Here is a 22,912-nt window from a genome sequence, read left to right as displayed (position 1 = left end):
AGATGATTGCCACCAATTACTACTGCATCACTCAAACTTTTCCTATCCCCTGACTGAGAGTGCATTCATACAAACAATGCACGGATGGATGGGTAAATATGGGGGGCAGCAAAAAGGGGAGGTGAAGAGAGGGGATGTATATAAAAACATCTCAGCAATAGTTTGGTTCCAAGCATGGCTTATTACTTTGCATAGCTGTGGCTCAAGCGGGAGCCCTGTTTCTTCTTTAGAAGCTGCTGTCAGGCAAAGTTAGGCTCAGCGGTCTCAGTACAACAGGAAGTGATGGGGAAGAGAGCAGGAGGGGGACAAACAGCAGAACAGTGGAAGAAGGGGCAAGGAAGGCAGGGCAGAGGGGGATTGGCTTGAGCTGAAGAGATGGGGTGAGTGTGCAGAAAACAGGAGGACAAACAAGAGATGGGAGGCGACAGTTTAGAAAGACAACATTGAAGTCAGGGGTCAAAGCGAGGATGAAACCGAGGGGCTCCAAGGGACAACACAGTGAAAGACCCACTAACCCTTTTGAGTGCCCTTCACATCACACTGTGTGTGTGTTCGAAATAAAAACGAGAAGATGAGAAATATGCAGCTTTCTGACCATTTACGCTTCACTTCACACAAATTGTCTGTCAGATGAAAAGAGCAAGAAATAATAGTTTTTGTCTCGGATTCATTTTCTTGTCAATTTTTTTCTACCCGTCTTTATTTCTGCCTCAAATTTCTGTTTCTCTTCTTTAGTTTCTTTCTTGAAGTGTTTATAGACATCAGAAAAATCACAGGCCCCACAACTGTGGTCAACAAGTGTGCATTTCTTCTACAATGCTCTGCAAATGTTTAGAGGAACCCCTTGCTTAGTTATATTTTTTCTGGGAAAAATATCAAGATGATCCCACACTGTTTCAATAATACTGAGGTCTGGGCTCATGACATGACTTTCAGATTTTGTTCATCTGCTGTAAATTCTCTTTTTCTGCCACTTCTACTTCTCCAGTATCCTCACACCATGGTGAAATATGCCAAGTACTTTATCTCTGTGTTATCTTTCATATTTTTCATAGATTCAACAAACGACTTGGAAATAATTATGTATTTATGTATTAGCAAAGTTCTCTGTTATGTGAACACAGGCTTGGTGTCTTTTTAAATGCGTGAATGATTCACAGGTCAGAGTGACTGGGCTGGAATGAAAACAAGTAAAAAAGCAGCCAATTTCCTGAGAAAACCTTTGAAAAACCTTCAGAAACTATTGCTCAAGACCACTTCAAAAAAATTACAAGAAAGTCTGGCGCCTTAGGAAAAAAAATAAAGAAATGATGGATGGCTCAAGACTTTTGCCCAGTACTGATCACGCTCACCTTATTTGAGAAATTAGACAGAAAAATGGAAAGACCGAAAGCTACACAATGTGACAAGACTGAAACTTGGTAGCACTTCTTTTTCCAGCCACTAGAGGGGAGCCTAACACCATTTAAATTATTGTGCACGTGTTCTGCACCTGTATGCAAATAGAATGCAGAGCCTGTTGTACCTGCTACATTTGAAAGCATACATTAAATTAGGTGGGTATACATGCATACTGTGATTATGTATACCTTCTTATCATTTTCATCATCCCCGTCATCCTGCAGGCTGCTGGTGGACTGAATGGGGTCAGAGAAGGTGGGACCCTGAGAGTAGTACTGGGAGCTCCGGAAACCATCTTTCCTCAACTTGTCACATTCTGAAGAACAAAGAAAGAGACAGAGAAACAGGTCTTAAACTTATTTGCTTTGGTGGCCTTTGATGAGAACTTTCTGATCCTGCTGAAAGGTGCAATTTTCACATAATGAAAGCGACATTTTATTTCGCACTATTTAAATACACTCAATACAAAGCTTTGCTTCACTCATTTCCATGAATATACTACCAAATAATCCAAACAGATGCTATTAAATATTCAAACTTTCATCCCATAACACAACGATAAGAAGAATGTGTGAAATATTTATGGGACATAAACATAGTGTTGTATTATCAAATGTGTACTGTAGAATAAACCATTTGCTGTCTGTGTGTGTGTGTTTTCGCTAAGTTCCCTGCTGGACTCTGCCAAGCGTGCCTCACACCTCTTCTCGTCACCACCTGCCGTGATGAGGTTGTGATGTATGTACGTCAAAGTGAGATAAGACGGCAAGTGTGTGCGTGTGTGTAACCAGAGGAGGGGGGTATTAGCTTCAGTCTGTCACACACAGATGGCAGAAGCGTCCCTCTCTCTCGCTCTCTCATCCTCCCCCTTTTCCTCTCAGGGGGGAATCTAGCACATCATCTCCCTCTTCCTCTCCCTCTGCAAATATCTACTAATGCATCCTTTGTTTGGTCTTTAGGAGGCAATTAAATTCACATACTTCTTAAACATCCTCAGAAAAAAGCCTCAAGAGTTGTTCATGCTTTTACTGATGAAGGATGAAATGATCAAACACACTATGAGGTTGCGACCTTATTTAAAATAACCACAAAATCCAACTTCTACGCTTCTCCCTAAAATTAACGGCACTTTAAAATAAGCGTGTTTCTTTTTTGACATCTCATCTTTCTCTGTGATGTAATCCTGATCGATTCAAATGTAAAAACCCTTCTATAAATGACTGATTTTTTTAATCTTTCATCTTGGATATTTATTCAGTGTGTTTCGCAGGATCAAACTCCCTTTTGGTGAATTAAACATGCGTGCGTGCTCACATCACTGTTAGCCCGCCACCTAAAACATGCTGCTCCTGATCCCTTTTACATCCTGTTTATTTCCACTGCTAATTACAGCCCATCTCCACACAGAGGCACACTGATGCATGTATAATGCTGTCAGTAAATGGATCCTGATGGGGCTTGCGTGCGTGGATACTGTAACAACAAGTTGATGCGGTGAAACGGTGGAAGATGGGACTCAGAAAGCAATGATAATGAGGACGATGACGGGAAGTGGAACTGCTCAGATGATTGGTGTTGCATGATTGGGGACGGTAAATGAAATAAATAAGCTCTGATGAGCTAAGTGTGGCTTGTTGCTAGGCAGAACTGATAGGGGTGGGGGTGGGATAAGTAAGTGATATGAAAAGAAAAGCAGAAACTAGATGAGTCTCTCAGATACTTTTAACAGTGAAGGAAATCTTCTATTAAAAATGTGTTTTTCATTAGGTCTTAGTGACCCTGACCTTTGACCTGCGGACTTTAATTTGTGCCAGGTAAAGGTGTTATATTGTTTTCATGTGAATGGGCTAGATGCAGGTACAGATGTACAAAGAAAAAACCTAAAGACTGCATTCGTCCCACTGGTTTCACCACTAATGTGTCCCAATCTGAAGCTGATATAAATTGAAATAGAGGATAAAAAACACAAAGGTGCAACTGTCAGGGCTACATGTAAAGCTGTGACAGCTGCAGGGAACTGATGACGTTGATTCTGGAGTAGGTACTGATGATGGTGCATGACTATGATATGACTGACTTTTTTGGATGCAGGGGGAAAGTATTTAAACATTATTTTTCTTTCATTTCATCGTAAACACTGGCAAACAAAATGGATCCTGCAGTTATCACTCAATACCGTGTTATGCAACTTTAAAAATGTATTTCAGCCTGCTGGCACATTTTCAATAATCCACTAAACACACGCTGAAGCCCATGTGAGAGTTTTAGAAGGACAAAGAGGGGACGCACATTTCTATCCGACTGGATATCGATTATTAGGCTTTGCAAAGAATAAATCAGCCTCGTGGCACTGTGTAGTATATATGATTACAATACCCAGGGACTGATCCTCGTTTCACCTCCACATAAAACTTCTAAACTGTTAGTGTTGTGAGCGTAACGTTTACTTTTGTGATTTATTTGCTATTGAGTTTTACACTACCTTACCTTCCTTACGAAAAAATAATATATAATTCCTTATGAAACCCCAACAACTTTTATAAAGTGAATGCCATATACACTACACCAGGAGTGTCAAATATAAGGTCAGGGGGCCTGAATCGGCCTGGCAAAGACTCCGTCTGGCCCACTGGATGGCTTTGGAAAATAATGTAAATAAATGTTGGACTTTTAGCTGTTTTACAGCTTGTCCTCATGATGAAGACGTCCCCCATGGCCATATGGACTGAAAGTTCCTATCGGCAAGTTTTTGTCACTATGGACTTTAGAAATGTTTCTGAATATGGGTTTACAGTAAAATATAAATAAATAGTTTCAGGTTAGAAACATGGCTGCACTAACATACGTTTCCTCTGTTGGCTGAGATGTACAGCGCGAAGATCAGCCCGTAAAGACTTATCAATATACATTTGCATTCCCCTAATTAGACGTCTATAATCTATATCACAGACTGATTGATTATTGCCCTGTGAGATAATGGCACAAGCCTCATTAAATAAAAAAGATCACATATAAAGTACAGTACTAAAAGAAAAAAGAAAAAAAAAGTCAAAGCTCACTGAAAGTCGGGTAAGCTCCGCTCTCCAACAAGGATAAAATCTAAAACCGTAAACGTTCTCTGCTTGTAAAGCGCACTGAGGCTTAAACAGACACCACAGGTGCTCGCTCACTGGACACCTGTTGTCTTGTCGTTAGGACCCCCGGGGATACGTGGTGTTGTCAGGTTGATAGGTTGGTGACAGGATGAGAGGGAGGGGGGCTGAATTAATCCCACCTACCAGGTGGTGTTTTAAGAACAGCAACAGTTCAGGGGTTTGAAAATTGGAAAAGACAGAAGACAAAACAGGGTGTGTGCATTAGAACCGGTGATTAACCCACTAACAGTAAGCATCAGCTTTCAAACACTTTCCAGTTTATCTCTCTTTCTGCCTTTTATCTCTGTGTCTAATCAGCTGACACACAAGGCCGGCCCTGGTGAGCATGCAAACAAATGTAGTACAGTCATACACTCAGTCCTACACAGAAACTCGGAAATATGTGATTTTTTTCCCCTAAACTGTTATCTGTGAAATGGTTGAGGGGCAGCTTTCCCAGGAACAGGTGCTGGTATTCCCACTTCCTGTTCCTGGGAAAGTTGTGACCAGTTGAACAAGTTGTCACTCTGCTGTGAGTTTCTGTTTGTCAGCAAAGCCTGAGCCTCTTCCCCCACTGAGCGGGACAAACAAGTCTGCGATGTCAGTTGAACACAACTCACAAGTCGGGACATCTTTTTTTGAGTTACAGGCAAATGTACCAGTGTCACGAGCTTACTCCGATAAAAGTGACACCACCTACCAACAGTCCCATGAGTGAGATTCAACAGTTTGTAACTGGTTTGGCTCACATTCAGCGTTTTCCCTTCGCTATTTGTGTAAATATATGCCATGTACATTTCTTCTTACTAAGATATTTTATTTACATATCTAACATTTTGGCAATTTTATCTATCATCCCATCTAAAACTAATTCCTTCATATGTCGCTCCAGTGTGTGGTGTATAACGTGCTCTATTTTGATTTGTCTTTACCTCGCAGGGCAGTTTTGAGGTTGACTTTGGCCTGGCGGTGGAGGTCTTCTACGCAGGGCGGCCTGCTTCCCGGTAGGAAGACGTTCTCCTGCTGGTGCCACGGAGCTGTGTAGTGAACCGTCCACTTGCTCTCCTCATCCAGGTTAGACACCGCTGCAGAGGTAAACAAAGCAGATTAAGGATCGATATAGTTCCCTCTGCATGATATAACAAAAAACCTCTCCATGAAATCTGACATAAAAATGAAGGACAGCGAAAATAATAATGAACTAAGAACCGAAACATGTGTGGCCCTGCAAGTCTTCCAAAGAGCAGCATTGTTGGCCAACTTTAAAAAAAAAGTAAATAAAGAATAAAGTAATAAAGAAGTGGTGGAAAAATGTCCCCAAGTACTGACTATTCAAAGTGTTTCATTGTATTTGCAGATGAAAAGGAAGGGGAAGGAGGCTTAAGTGTTTTGCATGAAGGTGGCAGACTTAACAGCCTTCAATCAACATGACACTTATCTGTGACATCACACACATACAGTAGGCCTCACGAGTCAAGAGGGGGAGGGAGAAGCTTACTGGGACAAGTTGGAGGGAATCGCTGATCAGTCGATACCAACTCAAAAAACTCGTAACTACTGGCAACTGATTCCATTAAACCGCTTACCTAACTTCAAAAATCCTTCCTCGAAAAAAATAAAATATGACAAAGACACCGATACCAAACAGGCCACATTGCTGGGCACTTTGGAAGCTTACTATTAACAAAGAGGCTTTGAGGCTACACAAAATACACCACTGTTTAGATTGAAAGGACATTAATTAACAAGGTCAGGGAGAGGCACTTTTCATTATCCAAAACCCTTCTCTCAGTCATATCTGCTGATAAAGCGATCACATCTTTTCTGTCCCACTAGTCCAGTCCCAGAAACAGAAGCTCGATGAGGCCATCACAAGTCACTGTGTGAATAAAAATGCTGTCGAAATGTAACAAACACACACTCTTCCTAATTCTTAAGCTTACCAAGTGAGCGTATCCAAACCAAAGTGGGTGATCGCGGATGTAAAACTATCTCCATCGACGGAGACAAAATGTAAGCAAAGACCTCTGAGTTTGTCCCTTTCTTTGCAAACACAACATGTCCAGCTGCCTGAGAGAACGGCTAAGTTTGTGAGAACCAGGAGGAAGGGGACGGATCATGGCAACGCCTGGGAGTGTTTTGCTTTAGGGTTTCTTTCACAGGTGCAAATGAGCTGAAGTGTGTTGGGGGGGCAACATCTGCAAATGGGCCCTTAATGACAGTGTGACACGCTGCAACTGCTTTTATATATACATAACTGCTAATACATGCCAATAATGACCACGTCAAAAGCACTGTTCTGTTAATCACCTAAAAAGTACAGAGTGGGTGTAAGTGGATTATTTCCACTGTTGAAATAAGCCAAGTGCATACAACTTCAGGTTGTGACCAATTCCACCTTAATATCTCTACTGAATGCTTCTGATGCTCTGGTTCACACAAAGGCTGTCATTTTAACTCAAGTGCAAAAGGCCCAACTAACAAATCTCTAAATCATGTTTTTTGCTTTTATTTAAGCAGGAAGTTCCACTTTGATTTTATTTTGAAAGTTACGATCAGGTTCAGGCTGAATTGACACTTGATATCAATGCCAGATGTAGTTCTTCTCAGCTGTTTTTCATCCACTATGCTGTCATCTGTTTACAAAATAAGTTGCACTTTCCATGACGGTCATCCTTCTGCCTTTGCTGAATAGGCTTCATGTGGGGTGGGAAAGTTTTAATGACGTAATCTTTGCAATTCATCTGAAAAGTAGTCCACCATACAGGATTGTCAGAATACCCGCCCGTGCATAAAAGTGTTTTATCTCAGTCACATTGATCAATTTTAATGGAAGTTAATGAGAGGGGGGGGGGAAAGGATGTGGTGTATACATGTGTTGGTAATCACTGCATATCTGCCTATCTGTAGTCATGCTGTTTTGCAGCGTGCTTGCACTGGTCAGACAGTCAAATGCATCACGAGGCAAAGCTGCTGACCACAAGACGGTCCCATGCTGCTCCAAGGCCCAGACGCACAAAAACGCGCAGATACCACATGCAGATACTTACACACCAGGGAGTGGCAGTGCAGATTGAAAAGTCAAGGTCACACCAACAGTTCAAAGTTATAACATGCCTTCGAGCAAGTCACTGACGCCCCAGGCTGCACGTGAACGGGAGCTGTTCTCACATCAGCTTGCTTTATCAAGCTTGCTTTTTTTTTTTTTCTAAATACAATTTGAAATTTCCTTGATCTCTCACACACACTAAGCACAGGTAGCCCCTCCCCCACCCTCCTTTTAGACCATGGGGTTTGAATAGACCTCAGTGAGGCTATAGGCAAACCAAGGCGATGGGGACTAAGGACACAAAGCATTTATTGTCCCTCTGCATCAGTCTCCACATCAGGCCTTTCAATACCACAATGACCCCAAGCTCCTCAACACACACACTCACACACACACACACACAGTCTCATACATAGTGGACTGTGGCGCGAAAGTCTTTCAGAAGTCCCCTAATCCCTCTGTCCATCGACATCCCAGCCCTGCCTATGCTCTTTAACAAACACAGAAAGCAAAACGATGCAAATACTAAAAATGCAAAGGCTGCATAAAGCAATCCTTTTGAGATACATTAGCAGTCGCGAGCACGCACATACATGCACGCTGTGGAATTAACTGTGTGATCAATAACAGCAATAAAATTCCATTGGAGAGATCTATGTTAATCCTAAACTAAGTCCTTGATCACCTCCAAACACATGGATCGACTTTCAAACATGACTTTTAATTTGTAAACACTTTTATTTTTAATTTGTCAGAAAAAAGGAAACAGAGGTGACTGTTGATATCTAGAATAATAAATAATAAAATTAAAATTAAAAAAGGCAACTAGCATCTTTTGTTTGTGTGTCTACAGCAAACAAGTTTTTGTGGACAACATTTAATCCAAAGTTTACACTGATAACTGCAACCATCTGAGGAGGTCTACACTGATCTGCATATAAAAGCATTGGGATTGTCATGATGCGCAGTTAAGGTGCAAAGTGCAGGCATGTGCAAGACAGTAGCACAGGACTTGTTGACTACAGAAATGCTGAGCTAATGATTAAGCGCATCACTCCAGCTTTAACTCAGCACACACACACACAGGCTATAAATAAACCACAAATCGCAGTCTTCACAAGCAGCTTGCTTTGCATCAATCATGTCTTTGTTACAGCCTCATCTGCTTAATACCAAACCATTGATAAAATAATAGCTAATCGCCTTAAACAAAATCTAGTGTACACAAGAGGCACTTTAAAAAGTACTTCTCATGAGGTTGCTGTGGGTTTAACTTCCTGCAGGTGTCACTAGGGTTGCAGCAGGCTTTTCAAAGTACAATAATAAGAAACTACAACAGTTTCCAGGTAATACACAATTACTGCTAGTTCCACTGACCCTAAGTATCAACAAAACCTCATGTGATACAAGTCTGACAGACAATCGAGGTGGAAAAAAAAAATGACAATGCACACGTGCAGGGGAGATTCTACCATCATCCACTAACGGCAACTCTCACTGTCACCTTTAAACAAGCTGTTGGGTCATTTGGTGCTACAGTTGTGAAGTCCTGGCCCAGCGGTTACCTGGTAACGGGGTGCAGAGGGTTTTGTTTGTGCTTAGCTGAGGCAGCAGGGAAGCAGTTTGACCACAGGACACCATTAGTTCCGATCAAATCAGAAAGATCATTACGGTTTTGACACAGAGAATCCTTAATGAAGCTGTTAAATCTAAATCCGCTTCAATAAATGGAACGCCGTGGGAATTTTCAGACACAAATGCATATCCTGTCAAAAATGATTAAAACAGTCAAAATCTCTAACCAACCACATGCAGTATTGATAGGGAGATTATTCAAATGCACATTAATGATCAGTATGGAACAAAAAATGTCTTACCCTTCCTTTTGAAGTACTTAATTACAGATTTTAACGAGGTCCCGATAAACACCATTTTTCCAGATCAGCGTATATGTCTCCCTCTTAGAAAAAAAAAAATAATAATAATAAGTGCCTTTGTTGAGGCTTAAAAAACAACTAAAAAAATCCAAGGAATAACAGAGAAGACGGGATGAAGGCGTGCTGGTGCTCTTCCGCTCACATTCTCACGGCTTGGCTGCGAGTGTACGTGAGCGTCTACTAGGCTGACAATAAGTCTCTACCCCTATCTGTCTCTCTGAACACACACACACACACACACACACACACACACACACACAAATCGTCCGCCACTCCCCCCCTCAGGCAGTTCAGTCCTCGGAGACAAACACACACACACACAGCAGGAGGGGTGTAGGACCGGCCCCTCTGTTCCTCTGTGCTTTGGTTACCAAGGAGTTCTGGCTGCCTTTCCCTTTATTTTTCATTATCAGTCATTCTCCAGTGCTCTCTTTATTATCGCTCTACACTTTCATTCTACTTTGCTCAAAATATAGAAGTTTTTATTAGCGTGTACAGTCACTGTGTTGCTTTTTCGGTTTGTGCATCAATACTCATATCGTTCTTCGCGCAGCTCTTTTTTCACACTTTCCACGGGTGCGCAGCCTCTCAGTGAGGGACTCATCTGCAGAAGAATATTTATGCATGTAATTAAACTTCGAGTTACCCCACAGAACAACCTTGCACATCATCATGAGGGGGAAAAAAACATGTTGAGCTTTTCACGAGGTACTCTCAGGTGGATGGTGCTTCAAGCAAAGTGCAATGCAAACAGAAAATATAATTGCCTACGGTAAATTACACTCATGCACTGACATTTAGCTCATCTGGTCTCATTTTGCATCTCTTTGTAAAACAATAATCCAAAAATGTGATCATCTACTAATAAGTCAATTTTGCCTTTCTTTAAATCAACATTTCCTCCTCTGATCATTCCCAACCTGCTGTGTATGGCAGTGAATCAGTGCTACATGAATACAGACTTCATACAATCCCCCCATTGTCCAATCTGCTCGCAATCTATCATGCACACACTCCAGCACCCAGCCATTCAAACACACACCCATGCACAAACCCATATGGGAAGGACAGCCCCGCCTTTCGCGACCGTATTTAATTTCAGCCCAAATGGCTGAAGAGCAGAGCGAGGGAGGGTGCGTGTAGGGGGCTCCAACAAGAGCTTGAATGGCACTGCAAATGATCCTTGAATTTATGGATAAAAAGGTTTTTCCCTCCTCGCTGTCGCATCCCTCTTTAATCCAAACCTCCATATTTGTTCATGCTTGTTAACATCCACTGTTGCTGCACTCCTCTGCATGCATGAAGCATATATGCACACAATTTCTTCTGAACTGAAAGCATGCAATAGGTCTCTAAATATCATATAACGAGTTTAACATGTGTTTGACCTGCTCATGAAAATCACCTTCTTTAAAGACATTATTATTGACCTACTTTAAAAACTGGAAAAATCCTGGCACAGTAAAGGTGTCAGGACAGGTGACCGTGTCATCTTAAAAGTTCTTCTCCATGTGTCAAACATACAGCTTGCCACGTGTACAGTATTAGGATAATTTATGCACAAGACTACACAGCATCTCTCATTAAAAAGCCTATTGTTGTCACTCACACAAACGCCCACATGCGCGCGCACAGTATAACGGATAGGTCACCATCTCTATATCCGCCGAAGGAGGTCTTCAAATCTAGGCCACCTCCAGGATTAGGGATATCAATTCAGCCATACGTCTGTCCACTCCTTCCCACTGAAGCCCCTGCAACACCCCAGCCCAAACAATATTAATCTTTCATCCATTCATACTCTAAGCAGCACATAAAGGAAGCACACAGAGTCGGTGGATAAAACGTGAGGCCAAAGTAAAAGTATATTTCAAATCAAAACCTAATTAGCTAATAAAGTAGCTTTGCAATTGCAATCCTCACATTATTTAACTGTTGGTATTTCTTGCTTTGAGAACCAGCCAAAACCCCAATTTACAAATGTGAGATTATTAACCTACTTATTCCAATTTATGCAAAAACTGACGACAACATCCAACAATTACTTGCACTGAATACAAAATCAAAACCCGTGTTTCATTAGTATTATTCCCGGCGGACAGACAACAATTACTTCCTCTTGTAATACAACCAGATGACTCATGTCAAAAGCTAATGATAGGAAGTAAAAGGATAAATTGGAAAGGGGAAGATGAGAGCTAGATGTTCTAATTAACACACACAGTGATGAATGTGGCAGGTTGAACAGAGAGATTGATGAGGGACTCCTGCTCTTCCTCTTGTCACCGCACTCCTGTTTTCTTTGTCCTGTTTTCACACCCCATTTGGAGCTCCCCGTCAACCTGGCAGAGGCAGCTGCACATTCCCTCTCACGATCATTATACTTTTTTTTTTTTATTCCAGACTTCTGAGCTTAGCCCCATTTCCCTCCAGATCCAATTCAATCATTTGATCAATCCCCAAAAGACAAACCCACCTTCACCTTCTTTTTTTAATATAAAAGATCAAATAACCCCAAAATCAAACAGCATCATCTGAGAGTACCCAGCTTTTATTTTTCTAATTGGCCCTATGAAGACAGAGCTAAACAAACCACCTAAAACCCCTCCACTCTGCTTGATCTGCTGATGTCACATTTCTCTCGCCCCCAGTTTCCCCAATTTTCTTTTCCCTTCTTTCCTCCTTTTTAATTTAGGCAACAGCGCTTTTACAGTGGCTAATATAATCAAGTCTGTATTGATTTTACACCACCCTCTTCCTCCCCTCTTTCATATCTTGTGCTACTGTGTTCGAGCTGTAGCCTTGAGCACCTTTTGCTTAATAATGAGAAGAACTGTAAGGTGGAAATAAACAGGAAATATGAATTTTTAACATACGAAAACAACACATTTAGCACATTTTGCATTGATGAAGTGCACAACGTATCGTTTTGACAGGCAGCAGGATTTCCCAGAGACGACCGAAGTGCTCATATCGCCTTAAACAATGAAGTGTAGCACTAAATCCCGATTCCTTCACTGGATCAGTGCCATCCTAACTAAACTCTCCTTATTTCTTTCCAGATTTGTGCTAAAGTTAGACAGGAAGTATTTTAAAATGTTAAATAAAATGTTACATTTTTGCTTATAATAATCTGAAAATGCACAATTTGCAAACCTGCTAGCAGCAGTGGAAAATTTAAATCACTCAAACAAGAAAATATACCAAAACCCCTAAAAGACGAATGCTCCTCTTTCACCCCCATTTACTTTTTTGTGAATGAAAATCTATAATTTATATCATGTAGAGGAACACATTGCTTGCTCTCATCCTCCCCCATTACTTTTATCTTTACACCTCTCTGAATGAAAGCATAAAATCGGGGGTCAAAGGGAATCTGATTACTTTGGTCTTCCCAACACGGAAGAAGACATGAATAATCTTGCAGCAACAAAGACTTAGATTGAGCAAGTGGGAAGGCCGGGGGGGGGGTTTGATACCTGTTATCGCTGCACTGGAGATATTTCTGTACAAAATGTGCCGCTTTAGCTGATTTATCACCCTCATAAGTCTTTACTTCACGAGTTTCCTAAACAAGGAATACACTGAGTTGATGCTTAGCTGTAGATCTGCTTCTACAGCACTCGTAAAAAGGCAGTTAAATGATGTTAAACTTCAAACTTTCTCCTGAACAAACACCAGCTCTCAGCTCAAGCATCACACACATACAGACACCGAAAGTGACGGACAGACTAGGCTGTGTAAACAAGTTAGTAACAGTTTTTTCTTCCACTAATGATTCTGGCACGGGGTAAAGTTCGCATGCACGCTCACCCACACAAACACAGTTCAATAAATTCTCGCGTAGCAGTTTTATGACACTGGGGGTACACACGAAAACTCCCGCGGTCTTCCTCTCCTTCATGCTTTCCCTATACAGTCCTTTCCCCCAGCCATCCCTCTTCTAGTCTTCCCATCTGACCAACTCCTCTGACAGAAGGTTTTCCATCTCTCTCTTTAACATTTAAACTCTCTTCAGCCCACAACTGTTGTCAAAATAAGTAAAACGACTGAAGATCACCATCAAAATGTTCAAATCACTGCCACTCAGCCTGGCCCATCAGGAGAAAGTCAGTGCCTGCAAGGCTTTTCTTTCTGGAGGTTTTCAATTGGCCCATTAGCGGTGTTTGTTCAGGATGGCTGGGTATAAACCCACTTAAGAGGCATCCTGCAAATATTTGGGACAAATGTACTTGAAAGAATTGGAGTAGCTCAAAAAAATGTTAGTGCATTTGTTAAGTGGGGATTTAGACAGGTGCAATTAAAGCATGCAAATAGGAGAGCGTGCAGTTTGAATTTAAAGTTCACTGAGCGCATCTGGGATGACATTTTACTCTAAATCAAGGTTCTTGCAACATAAATTGTGTGGGGGTTTTTCTCTTCGTTGTGAGCACAGGTTAGCAGTGTGTATCTGTGCGAGTGTTTGATTATTCTCCTGAATGAAAAGCAGAGGGGGCCTCCTTCTATAGGCTTCTCCTTCTTTGTGATTCATGACACCCTGCAAAACAACGCCCTGAGCTCGCACACATCATCCCAAAACACATGCAAAACCTTGTCCTTTGTGTCTAAGGGCGTTTTCTGTTTCACGTGTGCGTATGCCAGCGTTGATGTGGTGACACACGCATGTTTCTGTTTTATGTTCAAACATCATGAAGCTGTTCTCACACAGAGTCGTGTGGGAACGTGCATCAATCAGAAATATGCCTTTGTAATACTGATGGAGATGGCATAAAAGGCATGTAGACTTTGAGAAGAAAGAGAATGAGGTGGAAAGCAAAGTTGAATCTGCAAAAAGCTGAAGCGTGCTTTGATGTGGCAGAAGCGGAGCTATTTGATGGGAAACGATGCAAGGGGAGAGAGAAAAGGAAGCAGTTACAGGGGGAAAAAGAACAAAAAAATAAGAGCCGAGGGAAAAGCTACAGGTGGAATCCAGGAGAACAGATGAAGACCGGTAAGGAAAAGAAACAGACAAACATACACCAGAGCCCAGCAGTTTTTGGCAGTCAAGTCTAATTTTCTCTCCCTTGGCGTCTGACCCGGCGCTCTCTACTGACCCCCCCACTTTGAAATTCAAGCCAGGATAAAAGAGAAAGACAGAGAAAACAGATAGAGGATACACAAATATACCTCTGCTTGAGCTTGTGGACAGGCAAAGTGCATTTGTATCTAGTCTCTGAAACCTTTGACATAGCAGCAAAATGAGAAATCCAAAATGAAGGAAGTGTGCAGCCATTAAAAAAAATCTTATACCAGTACATTCCTTTAACAGGGAAACTTTTACACAAGCTTGGACACAAAAAAGCAGCTCACTCTTAAATAGAGTTAAAACATTGTTGTATTACACGCAGGCTGATTTGTACCCCTACGCCTTTGGGGTCTTTTGAGAAGGTGGCAGTTTTGTTGTTGATTTGAGACTTTTATGTCCACCGTCAGAGCGAATTTGTAGCTAACCGTGTGTTTCCTCCCTGGCAACAGAGTTTTAAATCTAATGAAATCCCCCCCCCCCCCCATCTTAAGTTAGCGGGACAATAAACTAAAGCTAAAACAGGCCCGTGACATGATGGAAATCGTGCATGTTGATGTGTTTCCTGGTGGTTAGTTTGACTCAAGAAGGTCATTTTAGTCAAACATATATATATATATTTATTTATTTATTTGGGTTATTTAAAGTCTTACTTGTTAGATGAATACATTAGGAAGTCGCAACATAGAAAACTGCAAATAAAAAACTCATCGCACCACTGTGAAGGCCTAAGCTTTGGACTTGGTGTTTAGAGCTCCGCAGCTGAGAAGTGGAAAGGAGTGATAATTGTAGAAATACCCAAACAAATAAAAAACGGATTGTCTCCAAAAACCTGTTGTGTGAACTAGGGCTGCCACAAACGATTATTTTGATAGTCGACTAGTCACCGATTATTTTTGCGATTAGTCGACTAATCAGATCATCATCCACTGGACGTAAAACTACAGCTTATATAACTATCATTAGCTTACAGCTTTAAGCTTTTAAGGTGCTAACTAAAAATAAAGACAAGATGATAGTTTATTCAATTTTAATGAAATTTGCAGATTGTTTCGGTAAAGTTTAATAAACTCCTTGCTATCTAAAATATAACAGGACACCGGGGTATATTCTCCAGCATCTCACACTTCTGATAATCAGCTGTCTGCTTGACGTTTATTCAGCTGTGTAAAAACTATAACTTTAATCTCAGCCAAACCGATTTACTCAGGAACAAATAAAATACAAAAAAAAAAAAAAAAAAAAAAAAGCCAAACAACAACATTTTTAATTTATCTAAGTGACTCATATATATTTAACCTGAGTCGCGAAAGACGGCGGTGGGTTTGAAAACAATTTGTCGGGAGTCCGGTGTTCTCAGGGCGCTAGTGACCTAGCCCCCGGCTAGCTATCGAGCTAGTGGGTAACAGACTTCTCCGAAAACGTCGGAGCGCTTTTGAAAATATGTGGTGGTGTCCTGATAAACTGAGCCGATATTTGAGGTTTACACAGCTACATTCTCGCCTGAAAATATGTTAAACGTTTATTTTGTGACCCAGAAAGAATAATAAGAGTAATATTAAAACTAACTAGCTACCGCCATTGTTGGAAACTAAGCTGGGCCGCGCTATGAATTCTGGGACACAGCTACTTCTTCTTCTTCGGGGTTTAACGGCAGCTGGAATCCTTGTACATGCAGTGCTGCCATCTTCTGTTTCAGTCCGTTATTACACTCTTAAATCCTGCTATTATTCCTGCGTCTTTTGCGATCTTACAAAGCTTCAAACGACACGTCGACTATTAAATCAGTCGTCGACGATTTTGATAGTCGACGTAATCGTGACTAGTCGACAAATCGTGGCAGCCCTAGTGTGAACAGGACCAGGCTTTAACTACAGCCATGAAAAGGATAGACTCCTTTAACCAGGTAAAGGTCACCCAGATCCAGAAGATGACTATTGAACCTCTAAAAAAGCGCCTTTAGGTGACTTATGTTGTGATTTGGACCTACATATATAAAATTAAATTGAAGTGAACTAAATGAATTGCAGACATGTAGAACTGTCAGCATGTCCACAAAGCTGTGGCTATATTTCTCACAACTATCTAGCTTTGCATGTGATACGCTGTGATTGTTCGTGCTTTGGAGCTGGAATAAAAGTTGGTAGATGACCAGTAATAACCTTGACTTAAAGGACCAGTGCTTAGGATTTAGAGGGATCCATGAGCAGAGATTTAATATAGAATTGGACAGTTTATGTTAACACAAGGATCAGTTCTTTTCCGTGGAGCAAGCCATGGTGGACGGCAGATGTTCAGTAGGTTGATGCCACGAAATTATACATACTGTTCCTTCAAGAATTCAACTTAATGTGTGTTACTTCTCAGAATCGTGACCATGGGTGTGTATTACACGCCTGACATGCTATTGAAGAATAATTTCCCAGTGGAATTCCCTTTCTAGTCATTGGTAGTGTAACATAAAGACAGCCCACCGATTACATTAGGACCCATTACCATCCAGCCATCCTGTCGCCACTCATATTGACTCCCGGCCCTTTTCACTGCCCTCTGAGGATCTGCCATATCAATAACCGCAAAACCTAGGTGTGTCTTTGAGGAGCGTGGGTAAGGTTTTTGTCTGTTTGAGGTATTAGATGTCTGTCTAACTGCTTTTATTATAATGGTTTAAGGTATGCTGGATGGTATGTGTACCCACAGCAGGTCCACACCACTGAACTGAGACAGCTAACATTCTGGACATCACTCTTACTGCACTGAATCACTATATAACCTTCAACTGTTTGGTTTTCTTCTGTTTTTAATCAAGCATCTGCTCTTACAGATACAAGCCATAAGACAATACATGTGCCTGAATGCTATATGCACTCAAGCATGTCAGCATACACACATGCATGCATGTAAAGATGCCTGCACAGAAAGAAGAGAATATGTTGGCTGCTGCACTGGTTTCCTGACCTACATTTCAACACCAGAGCTGTCTGCTCGTCTCTCTTAATGGTCTGTGTGTGTGTCAGTGTGTGTTGTTCCACCTTCATAGCAGCACACAATCATTAATCCAATTTCATAATTAACTTGACGCAGAAAATGCCATAAATCTGGCATTAAATACAGATATAGTGCACTGTGGGGAGCAGCAGCTGTAGGGGTCCACTGTGTCCTATATATCTATATAAATCTGTGTGTGTGTATGTGGGAGTGTGTGTGGCTGTCTTTACAATAGCAGACTTTCTACTTCATGACTCACTCAATAAAAAGTCTGGAGTGAATGATGGCCAGGCTGGGATAACTGCTAACAATCAATAGGTCACAGCTGGAATATGACATCATTTGCATTAACAGTATGATTCATTAGCATCAGTATTTCACTGGTTTAAGATATTAAGCCAACACTCTTAAAATATATTCAGCCAAAGACAACACAATAGCAAAAATACGGCTCAGAGCTTTGGTCACACATCTTTTTTTTGGCTGTTATCATGACCTCCACACTCAGCTCATGCTGCTGAGGCGAGGGTCTTGTCTGATTTAGGCGCAGAGGCACAGAGACAGACTGAGCTAATTTAGGTTAAGTGCCTCCAGTAGCTCAAGGGCACAAAACAACAAGCCACCTGGGGCTAGCTTGTTTTGCAGGGAGGAAAAAAAAAAATCAAGAGTGTGCATGTGTTATATCAGCAAAAACACAGGGAGACCAGTGGGAAGTGGGCTAAAGCCATATCAGCCACAATGTTTGCATGTGTTCATCTGCAGCACCTCCACAACTGGAGCAGTAATTGACGCTGTGGTGTTTGACCCATTTCCCACATTGCACCTCATTTCTCATCAACAGTAAGACTAGGTCAGTCTGGGTAAGTAGTGGGAGTGGGGGGGGGGGGGGGGGGGTGCGCGACACAAAAGCATCCAATCAACTATTAGAAACACAGCCAATTGACTAACAAATTAAGGAAGTGAGCAAGACAATCATCCTCGAGGATTTAGCACAAGTGGGGGGTTAGTTATAAAGTCGGATGCAAGTTCTGGTGGCCGACATTGATTACTGTTAATAACAGATACATTTAAAACGCATGACTGCTTTTGGCTCTGCTCATCCGGCCTATAACATCGATCCAATTAACATCTGCCTTTGCAGGATTGTTCCAGGATGTTTTACAGACTCCAGATTGCTTTTAGTTGAGTAAAATCTGTCTACAGACTAAAGTTAGTTCCCTCAGAGAGAAAGTCAAATCAAGTGTATTTAAATTCTGGAGAATGAGATGATTTCAAATTTAGAAATAAAATTCTGTTTCCTACATGAGTGGAATTATAATGGCATGGATAAGCAGAATAAGGATGGACTGGATGGATGGTAGCGGTGTGACAGGTAGATATACTATAGTATTGTGATATTTTGTGTGGTGATACTGCATCATTCCAGGGACACCAAATATCTATGTTTTAAATAAATAAAGAGAGAGCTCATTGCATGCACCTTCATCCTGAGGTAACTTTAACTTTTGCAAGTGGTTTCTGAAAAACCACTTGCAAATCTACTGGACACACTTAGCTTGACAAAGCTACCACCTGATTCAGAGCAAGCTAATGGCTCAGTCACACAAATAAAAATAGTACAAGAACATTTAGGCTGATTGCAATCACTCTTCAAACAAACAGTTCCTGTCTAATTCATAAATGCAGTGAGATTACCAACATGTTGCCATCAGTCTGAATGAGTCTTGAATGAACAGGCTGCATGCTGGTTGTAATTTGGTTACATATGTACATATATACTATGAATTTCTGTCTATGTAGACAGCAACATATGTGATTTTCAATAACTTACCACAGTTAACTGCTGTGCTATCAGAAAAAGATTGCACGTCATTGCCAGCATGACACCATTCAGTCCCAAACCGATCACAGACTGACTCTGTCTCATGGCAACATTTTGAAAGGTTTTAGTGATAGAGTTGACATGTTTGAAAATCTAATTTTGCAACAAAATTAAAAAATAAAGTGACATAATTTTATCTTATTTGACAAAACAGATATTGGGGACATGTTAGGGACATAATTGACTTTACCTGTAACCGTTTCTCTTCTTCACCTCTCAATCAGCATTAATTCCTCTGCCAGCACTTAAGTCAGGTTACACCACGCGCAATACCAGGACCCTGAAACTGAAGCAGCTGACTAGATCCCAGCCAACATTAATTGCATTTTTCGCACCTCTGTCCCACCTACTTGACATGTCCAAATGTCTTCTGTAAAACTCAGTATTGTGGTATGACATCAGCAACTGTCTGCAAGCTAATCATTAAAAGCGCACTACAAACACAAAATGTTCTTAGCTGACTAGAAGGTCTGAAGTCACACAACGCTTAGGCCAAAACCATAATTTTTGTGTTGTACATATGCATGTAATTTTTGTAACACAGTGGTGTAAGACTGCACTAACCCAGGGAGGGTTATACGTGCATTAGGATAAGCTCAGAGTTCACTGACTGACGTGTGTCAGTATCTGTAAAACACTTGTACACACCGAGAAGCTGCGATTGGTGCTTTCATGTGACTTATCGATCATATATGGGCATGAATTATGTAGGAGTTTATATGTGAGCGCACATGCGTGCATTAAGCCTGTGTTCCTCCACTGATAATCCTATGCTGAGACCTAGTCTGGGAAAAAGCACAACCCCAAATCCATTTAACCCCTCCTTTCCTCCATCTCTCCCCGTCCCTCCCCCTTCTGTCCCATCTGAGCAATAATGGAAAGAGGGATGGGGCCTTTAATAGAAAGAGCAGACCTCTCTTGCAGGGAGTGCGCCCTCCTAATGGCCCACAAGGGAAACTAGTGTAGCTCCCTGATCAAATAATCCCAAAATTTAAAACCGCTATTATTCCAAATTAGATTCCTTGTGACACCTCATGTGTCTCTTTTTGTTGTAGATAAACACATGCACAGTGGCTAATAGGCAGATAATTGAATCCAAAGTCTTTCAGGCAATTGCAATAAAACCTTCAAATATTTTAATTTAGTCTCATAAATTAACAATTATATTGGGTATAAGTGACGCTGTGCAGATGAGCAACTAGGAAAACGAGGAAATCGCTGTAAATGCTGCCTGTTTTATCTTTAGTGCAGCTGTGTTATCATGCCACCTTGTGGTGAATGAAAGCAGCAACTGCACGCTTCTCTGGAAAAGTAACCACAATAGAGGAATTTAACTTCTGCTACAAACAAACAACATTAACGCCAAAAGCTCCCCTGTATTTTCACAAACAAGGAAAATAGCTGTAGCTTCCCGTTCCCTACATTCTTCTCTCTTTTTTGTCTCAACTCTAATCCTTCTATGCATGAGGCATGGAGGGGAAAAAACCCCTGAAAAGGAGACGTTGCCATGGTGAGGACAACTCATTAACAAGACAGATTTAAAGAGGCTCTTAAAAATCACTTTCTCTCTTCCCTCTCCTTTTATAATCAGTCTCTTTGGGGGGACATGAGCTTTTCAGAGGCTCGGCTTTGCTCTCAGAGGCTTAATTGAACCTCCAGCTGACTGGGACACAAATAAGTTCTGGTGCTGTGGAGAAGGTAGGAAGAAGGAAGATTGGAGTTGGGGGTGAACAGCGGGGAAGCGAGGGGTCTGTGAGGCTGGTTAGACTATTGTCACCAGATTTCTCTTTTGTTTTGCTCACTGGTATCTTTCCATGAGGCTGAAATTTTCATTTAAATTGGTTTTTAAATGCAACAGCAAGCTGCAGGAAAATCTTACAGGTAACAACTAAAAGTCTACGTCCTGCTTTGTGGTAGCAATATTGAAGTAAATAGTAACCAAATACGCCCTTTTTTGTGTTTTACACAAGCTGCATTTTAAAAACAGAGTAGTCAGGAATGTAACTGCATGTACAGAAGGGGGAGCAGACTGGTCAGTAGGGCAAATGGGGCCAGAAACCTCAGAGAGCCAGACTCGAATCAGCATGAGGTGGAAAAAAGCTCCTGCTAATAGCAGCTCTCATTAAAGAAATGAGCTGTGACCGAGGTCTGTACGGCCAAGCGGTGCTTAAACGCACTTATCCTGCACTACGGCTCAATTAGATTTTTCAATTACTAACAACAAGCCCGCTGTAGAACTGCACGAGTAGAAAGACGAGGGCAAAAGCTGTTGCCGAAGCAAACGGCCCAGATTAAAGTCTTCAAATCGCATTTGTTTCTAAGACCTGCGGGCATTTTTAGAATGTTAAGAAAAACTTCTGCGTTCACTATCAAATTGAGTTTTAGCCGTTTTGTAAATAGATTCTTATTTATTTGCCAGTGAGCATGTGTTTCGTTTTACCGCACGCACAAGCCCGACTGAAATGAACTTAAACTTATCACCATGAATAATCAAAGGCCTGCCAATGACTTACATAGACTGCCTCACTAGATTTATTAAAACCTGGAGAGAAACATATACACAAACAGCTAAACACTCATTTGTCTGTAAAAGGAGGATGGATATGGAGAGTGTGTCAGTGTACGATTAAACTGCAGAAGCAAAAAGGAGGAAAGAAGAAGAAGAGAGAGACAGAAAGACAAAGCAAAGTGCTAAAGATCTGCATGTATCATCTCAACAAGGGCAGGTGCAGAAGATGACACAACCACCAGGAGGCTCCATACGTCAACAGGGAAACAAGACTTCTTGCCGTCTTGTCTTCTTCAGTGAACCCACTACAGTAAGTGTAGGTTCACAGAATAAGGGAAGGAAGAAAAGCAAGAAGAAAGTCCTGAAAGTAAATTAAATTCCCTGTAAATGATAGTAAGATTTAACATTTTCTATTAAAGCTAACCAAGCCCTCTGCTGTGTCACAGCTCCCACAGTTTCTCTGCTTTGACACATTTAGTCAATGAAAGGATAAATGTCCCCACAGACCCCAGTGATTATCCAGCCAATATGTCCTGATGTAATAATCAAGCCATTAAGTAAAACTCAGTTGTTACACATATGGGGCTCTGAGGCCCACTTCCACCTGATCCCTCCTTCTCCATGACTCAGTCCTCTCCTCTCTTTCTCTCTCTCTCTTCTCCTGCATCGCTTTCAAGTCCTGCCGCACTATTAATCTCAGCCCTGAGTGTGTGGAAGACCACAAAAGGCATGCTAGTTTACTACTGATCTCTAGTTTTGGTGATTTGCATGTGTGAGCTTTATTTGACAAATTATGATGTTCTGTAGCATAAAACCAACTCTCCCACACCTTGTTTTCGTCAAAAAAACAAACAAAAATAAAATGCAATGAATGACTTAAAAACACATCCATTTTAATTCCTTCATTTAAATTTTATGTTTATTTAAGTAGAGATGCACAAACTGTAATT

General features: G+C 41.2%; 1 protein-coding gene across 8 annotated transcripts in view; it reads right to left on the bottom strand.

The window, feature by feature from the left end:
- nhsl1b (NHS-like 1b) overlaps window positions 1-22,912 on the bottom strand; it is a 100,995-nt gene that overhangs the window by 14,688 nt on the left and 63,395 nt on the right. For 6 of the 8 annotated variants that reach the window (XM_085248219.1, XM_085248220.1, XM_085248222.1 and 3 more), the window contains exons 2-3: window positions 5,468-5,620; window positions 1,590-1,717 (exon numbers count right to left, since the gene is read on the bottom strand). In XM_085248219.1, coding sequence (XP_085104345.1) covers window positions 1,590-1,717; window positions 5,468-5,620 — 281 coding nt within the window. Of the gene's footprint in view, window positions 1-1,589; window positions 1,718-5,467; window positions 5,621-9,461; window positions 9,705-22,912 lie in introns of those variants that run through there. The other 2 variants (XM_085248223.1, XM_085248225.1) reach the window with 2 other exon arrangements.

This window comes from Mchenga conophoros, linkage group LG15, assembly GCF_057382185.1.
Source record: "Mchenga conophoros isolate Kocher_MC1m ecotype Shallow Benthic linkage group LG15, M_conophoros_male_GT1.1, whole genome shotgun sequence".
NCBI classification, from domain to species: Eukaryota; Metazoa; Chordata; class Actinopteri; order Cichliformes; family Cichlidae; genus Mchenga; species Mchenga conophoros.
The sequence above is the reverse complement of the archived record's forward strand: the minus strand, read 5'-3'. Positions and strand labels throughout refer to the sequence as shown.